The 6638-nt window shown below is 38.0% G+C and overlaps 1 protein-coding gene across 1 annotated transcript in view; it reads left to right on the top strand.

The window, feature by feature from the left end:
* Window positions 1-6638, top strand: part of GNAI3 (G protein subunit alpha i3) — a 58261-nt gene continuing 51623 nt past the window's right edge. Inside the window, exon 1 of the mRNA XM_004388024.3 lies at window positions 1-239. Coding sequence (XP_004388081.1) covers window positions 122-239 — 118 coding nt within the window. The 5' untranslated portion in view covers window positions 1-121. The remainder of the gene's footprint in view (window positions 240-6638) is intronic.

Raw genomic sequence — 6638 nt, 5'->3', positions numbered from 1 at the left:
GCGCTCAGTGAGCTGACGGAGAGGGACGCCGCCCAGCAGTAGACGCCGTCTCAGCCGCTCGAGCCGCAGTCGCCGCGGTGTGTGAGTGAGCCCGGATCCGGTCCCCTCTCCCGCCGCCGCCATGGGCTGCACGTTGAGCGCCGAAGACAAGGCGGCGGTGGAGCGGAGCAAGATGATCGACCGCAACTTGAGGGAGGACGGGGAGAAAGCGGCCAAAGAAGTAAAGCTGCTGCTGCTTGGTATGGGGCCGTGGGCGGGGCTGGCGGAGTGGTTGGGAGGCCCTAGGCACTTGGAAAGTCTGAGCTGGATCAGACCGGGCCGGTGTAAAGGACCTCAGAGAGATCTGGAGGGCGTGACGGTTTTGGGGCGGGGTGTTTAGGCTGGTGTCTGAGGCCTCGGAGGGCGTGATGAGGGGGTGGGGTTTGGGGTTGTAGGAATTAGGCTGTAGAGGGTGTGACTCCGGGCTGGAATTGGCGTTTAGCAAAGAGAGCTTCGGAATGGGGCGGTAGCATGAAGAGACTGTGTTAGTAAATAGGAAATACTCATGAAAGAGCTGATATTAAGGAAGGTTTTGTATGGATTTGCAGTGTGTTGATAGCAAGGAGGACGGGATACAGTATAATGTGTTGGGTTTGTATATAGTGGCTTGTGAATTTGGAGCGTAGTGATACTCGATGACAGGATAGAGCTGGGAAACTTAAGAATGATTAATATAAATAGAGAGGCTGGGAAAGAGTGGTCACATGAGGACCGTGTCATTAGAGAGTAGGCATTTTGAACTGTTGCTAAGTGGAGGAAGCCTGGATTTTCCAGGAATATAAAGATAGGTGACATATTATCGGATATGAATGAAAAGAGCGTGGGTGCTGAGGCTGTCTTTATACTTTTCACCTTTTTCTATCGTTTTTATTCTTTTAAATTTTATAAACCCTTCCCCTGTTTTTATAAAGGGGATGTGGAGTGAGTTGAGGAAATTTAAAGAATGGCTTGCTTGAAATGTGTGGCAAAAGAGGTAGTGGACATAGATTATATATTGGGAGTTGCTGAATAGTTGCTGGGGATGATGTGCTGTGAGAATGAAGGAGTTAGGATAAATTAAAATATTGGACATATGTCCTATAAAGACTGTGACAGACCTGTGATGAGCTGTTTTATTTATTTTTGTTTTTTTCAAACAAATACTGGCTTCAGGAGTTGCTTTTTATGTTACCTGACATTTTTAAAAAATAGCTTTTACGGACTGCCAGATGCATTTTGCTCAGCAGGGTTTAGTTTTAAAATTTTTGAGACTGGCTTCTAGAGGCTCAGTAAATCATATGAAGTATGTTGGCATTAGCTTACCAATAAATCAAGCCACATTTCTTCACAATTAGGATTTTCTAGGGACGCATTGGAAAAGAATAAGAATAAAGTGGTTTCATTTTTTTTTAATTAATTTATTTTTTTAATGTTGTAGTTTAAGTGAAAGTTTACAATTCAGGTTTGTCTGTCATATAAAAACTTACACATACGTTATTATGAGACCCTAATTGCTCTCCGTGTACTGTGAGAGCACACTCCTTTCCACCCCTAATTTCCCATGTCCATTCAACCAGCTCCTGACCTTCTCTGCCTTCTCATCTTACCTCTGGACAGAAGCTGCTCATTTAGTCTCATGTATCTACTTGAGCTAAGAAGCACACTCTTCACCAGTATCATTTTATGTCCCCCAGTCCAGTCCAATCTTCGAAGAGTTGGCCTCAGGAATTGTTTTAGTTCTGGATTTGCAGAGATCTGGGGGCCATGCTCTCTGGGAAAGTGGTTTCTTAAGCAATAGAACAACCTTACTTTTTAAGACAATTAACTTTTGAGAAAAAGTAGTTGCTTTAGGGGACGTGCCAAATTTTCATAGTGTAAAGCAGCCTCAGAGGACAGAATGCACCACCATAATCCAAGGCTTATTTTATTTTGTACTCCAGGATGTGCTGGCTGCACCTGCTAGTCTCTTCCTGTTAACGGTATTTGTCTATTGATTGCAGAAGCCCTGGTAACAGCTTTTTTGGATATGGGGGAAAACTACGCATTGTATTTTGAGCTCCCAGTTTGAATACCTAAACTTTCAGAAGGCATAAATTCAGATGTAGTTCAAGATTTCCACTGTCTATGTAATAGGTAAGGAGCCCTGGTTGCGCAATGGTTAAGTGCTTTGCTGCTAACCGAAAGGTTGGTGGTTTGAACCCACCAGCTGCTCTGCAGAACAAAGATGTGGCAGTCTGCTTCTGTGAAGATTTACAGCCTTGGAAACCATATACGGCAGTTCTACTCTGTCTTATAGGATCCTTGTGGGTTGGAATCGACTTGACGGCATTGGATATGTAACAGGTATTATTGTGGATGAGCACAGCCTCTGGCACATAGTAAGTGCTCCTTAAACTTTTGCTACTAATCAGCATGAGCCAGCTAATGTTGGACATGGGTCCTGGGGCCTTTCAGATGTTTTTTATAAAGAACAGCACTCAAGGCGTTTTCTACATTGATTGGTTGGTTATGAGATTAAAGGTGCATTCTCATCTTCTGTGAGTATTTTGATTTACATTGGCCATCAGAGATCCCCTTGGGACATTAGCCTGTTTTAATATAGTTGTAAGCTATAAGACTTTCTTCCAAATGGCAAGATTTAGCAGGCAGAACTCAGGCGAGTAGAACTTGATCAAACGTTTAGAAAAATCTTTATTCAGGACTTTATAAATATTGCATTTAATTAAAAACAAAAACACACGATGATTTAAGGAACTTGAAATAAATAAAAATCAAAGTACTAAAGCATTTGTTTTTAATTTTTATCACTTCGTTTTTTTTTAAATTTTGTTGTTGAAAATATATACAGCAAAACATAAACCAATTCAACTGTTTCTGCATGTACAAATTCAGTGATATTGATTATATTCTTTGAAATGTAATTCAAATATAATCATTCTTCAAATGATTATGCAATCATTTCTCACACTCCTTTTAAGTTTTCAAGATTATCTCAGGGCAGTAGTTTCAGGGGTTCATCCAGCCCCCATGGCTCCAGAAAGTCTGGAGTTTCATGAGAGTTTGAGATTCTGTTCTGCATTTTCCCCATTTTGATCAGGATTCTTCTATAGAATCTTTGAGCAAAATGTTCAGTAATGGTAGCTGGGCACCATGCATTTCTTCTGGTCTTTTGGCAAAGGAAGCATTAACTTCGTTGTTTTTTAAGTAAGTTTTTTTTTTTGTATTCTTGAGCAAGTTAAATCAACAAATTCATATAGGTTGCAGAGAAATGTTCTTGCTTGAGCCATATCATGATGCACATATGAAGTTAAAACTGTCTTGCTATTTCTATAAGTAAAATGCACTCATCGTGGTATATAAATGTTTCTTTTTGCTGTAGAATACCTCCTTTGATGTACATGTGAGTCATTTTTACTTCATCACTGTGAAACTATCAAACTTAGTCTAAGTCGACATCTGTCTGTATTACCATTGTCTCTTCTGGGACATAATAGGTGCTCAGAAAATATTAATATATTTTTGTTCTCACAGGGGTGTCATTTAGCATAGTGGTTACGAGCATGGGCTCTGAAGTCAGACTGCTTGAAAACCTAATTCCCACTTACCAGCTATAACCTTGGGAAAACTGTTTATTTCTCTCTGCCTCAGTTTCCTCATCTTTAAAATGGAGAAGATAGAGGTGCTTCATAGGATTGCTGTGAGGAGTAAATACCGTAATAATATAAAGTAGAACATAGCCTGGCACATAGTACTAGCTCAGTGAATATTAGCTGCTATTGTTATTATTAAAGTGAACGTTACAGATTATAAATACTATAGAAATTTAAATAAACCACCGTGGGCTAAAATAGCTAAGGAAGACTTCAGTACTATAATTCTTTCTCTGCTATATACCTATTTTTGAATTTTCTTTTGGTGTTATTGGGAAGGTTTTTATATACCAAACTTGTGTTCCATCACAGTATTCTACTGAAAGGCAAAATTACATTATGCAAAGGTTCCTAGCTAGTGTGCCAGCGCATAGCATGGTTTATTGGTGTGCTGTTAGCAAATTTTTTATAGTGTTGAAATTTTGTTTCTTTGTTTTAATTAATAGTGTTAAAATTTTAAAACAGTTGAAATGCTATTTTAATATTTTTGGTGTGATTCTCTCTATAAACTTCCTGAATTTGGTAATTTGAAAATATTTTATTTGGAAGGATTGTATTTTGTTATTTTATATTTTATTTTTCCTATCATAATTCATAATATAGAGAAAATATATATATTTTTTTACCAAGCTTCTCTAGTTTACTCCAGTGAGCCTTAAAAATATTACTGTTTTCAATGTGTGCCATGATGTGACAAAGGTTGGAACGCACTGGTATAATGGATAAGAGCCATGACTTTGGATTCACACAAAACTGAATTCAAATCCCATCTCCACTCACTAGCTGTGAGACCCAGAGCAGGTAACTTAACCATAGGAAGCTAATTGTCATGTGTGTTGAGATGATGATGATGCCTTCTTCATAATACGAAATAAGATAACATATGTAAAATGCTTAACATCAGTGCATCTTGTCGTCGTCGTGTGCCGTCAAGTTGATTCCAACTCATAGCGACCCGTAGGATATAGTAGAACTGTCTTCCTAGCAAATAAAAGTACTCAATAAATGACAGCTCCTGTTATTATGGTGATGTTTGTGAAGTTTATCTTTTTAATACTTTTTTTCAGGAATGTTTCAGACAGATATTTGATTAACTTTCAAATATTAATATACCCTTTTTAGACATCTTCAAAGGATTTTAATAAATACCACTATTGTGGTGAAAAGATTTAAATGTTATTATATAATGTTGTAACTTAACGAATGATCTACTCCTGTGCTATCTCCAAATTTCCACTTCTTAATAACTTACCTCAGCAATTTCTGAAAAAACATTATTATACAAAATAAGATTAATTTTTAATGCCTTGCTTTGAGATTTTACTGGTGGTGGTGGTATGGCAAAAATTAAGTTGTGTGCAGAGACTTGGAATCTTCTAATGGATTTAAACCCTGTATTACACAATTGCTTATTTACATTTAAATTTCTGCATATTATTGACTGAATATGTTTATTCTTATTGAAATTAATACTGTTTTTTGATAAATATGCCATTGCATTATATCCTCCTATAGAATGATTCTTCATAATGTTTGCCATTTATTTGGAATGATGCACAGACAGTTATTAAATTTCTTGTGAAGATGCAAAAAAGAAACACTGGCATAAAAAATAGAAACTGGTTTTGCAAAACAAGTCTTTATTTTATATGTGCACTTATTATTCTTTATGTCTTTTATTTAAGTGCGTCCTTCTTCTGCAGCCTGAAAATATAGTCCGTTTCAGGAATAATAATATTGTAATCTTCTCTGACTATACGAATCCAAGTGGTTTTCTTTCTTATCTGAATTCCTGCAGAATAGTGATAACCATAGAGTAAGGTGCTTAGTACTTACTAGATTTGACAGAACACGTAACCTTTTAATCAGGGCTGTAACTATGTTTCTTTACAAATAATTTTTAGCTTACTAAACTTATCTGTACTATTACCAAAAAAAAAAAAAAAGCTGGTTTTCGTGCAGTCGTTTCTGATAAAATGGTTTCTGGTGGAGAGATCTCGGTTTAGAGAAGGTTGGTGAGACCTAAGGAGTTCCTGGGTGGTGCGAATGGTCAAGTGCTCAACTGATAACAGAAAAGTTGGAGGTTTGAAACCACCCAGAGGCACCTCAGAAGAAAGACCTGGTACCCAAACCAAACCAAACCTGTTGCGGTAGGGTCAATTCCGACTCATAGCGACCCTATAGGACAGGGTAGAACTGTACCATAGAGTTTCCAAGGAGTGCCTGGTGGATTTGAACTGCTGACCTTTTGGTTAGCAGCCGTAGCACTTAACCACTACGCCAGCAGGGTTTCCAAAGACCTGGTAGTCTACTGAGTAGAACTGTGCTCCATAGGGTTTTCAGTAGACTACTTTTCAAAGAGCTGGTAGCCTGCTGAAAACCCTGTGGAGCACAGTTCTACTCTGACACACATTAGGTCACCATGAGGCAGACTCAACTTGACGGCAACTGGTTTTGGCGAGACATAAAGCACTGTGCTGTTTACTCTGTTCCTCCCCCATTGTGCCGAGCTGCTTCATCTTCTAAGTCTCCTGGGAAGTATAAGGGAGTAGGTAGGTCTCAGCAGATACTTCGACTTTTTTTTTTTTTTAATTTTTTTTTAATTGTACTTCAGGTGGAGGCTTACAGAATAAATAGTTTCTCATGAAACAGAAGTACACATGTTGTTTTATAACATTGGTTAACAACCCCACAACATATCAATCCTCTAACTTCTCAACCTCTTTTTTTTTTTTTTTGATGAAAATACACATAGCCAAAGATACACCATTTCAAAAATTTCTGCATGCACAGTTCATTGATATTGACTGCACTCTTCGAATTGTTCTTTTATCCTCACTTAAGATGAAGGCTTACAGAACAAAATAGTTTCTCATTTAACAGTTACTACAAATGTTGTCCTATGACAATGGTTAACAATCTCACAACACATCAACAGTATCGTTACTCAACCTTGGGTTCCCTATCACC

The sequence above is a fragment of the Trichechus manatus genome, unplaced genomic scaffold (genome assembly GCF_000243295.1).
Source record: "Trichechus manatus latirostris isolate Lorelei unplaced genomic scaffold, TriManLat1.0 scaffold00204, whole genome shotgun sequence".
Lineage (NCBI taxonomy): Eukaryota > Metazoa > Chordata > Mammalia > Sirenia > Trichechidae > Trichechus > Trichechus manatus.
This window is presented reverse-complemented; position numbering and strand designations above follow the sequence as displayed.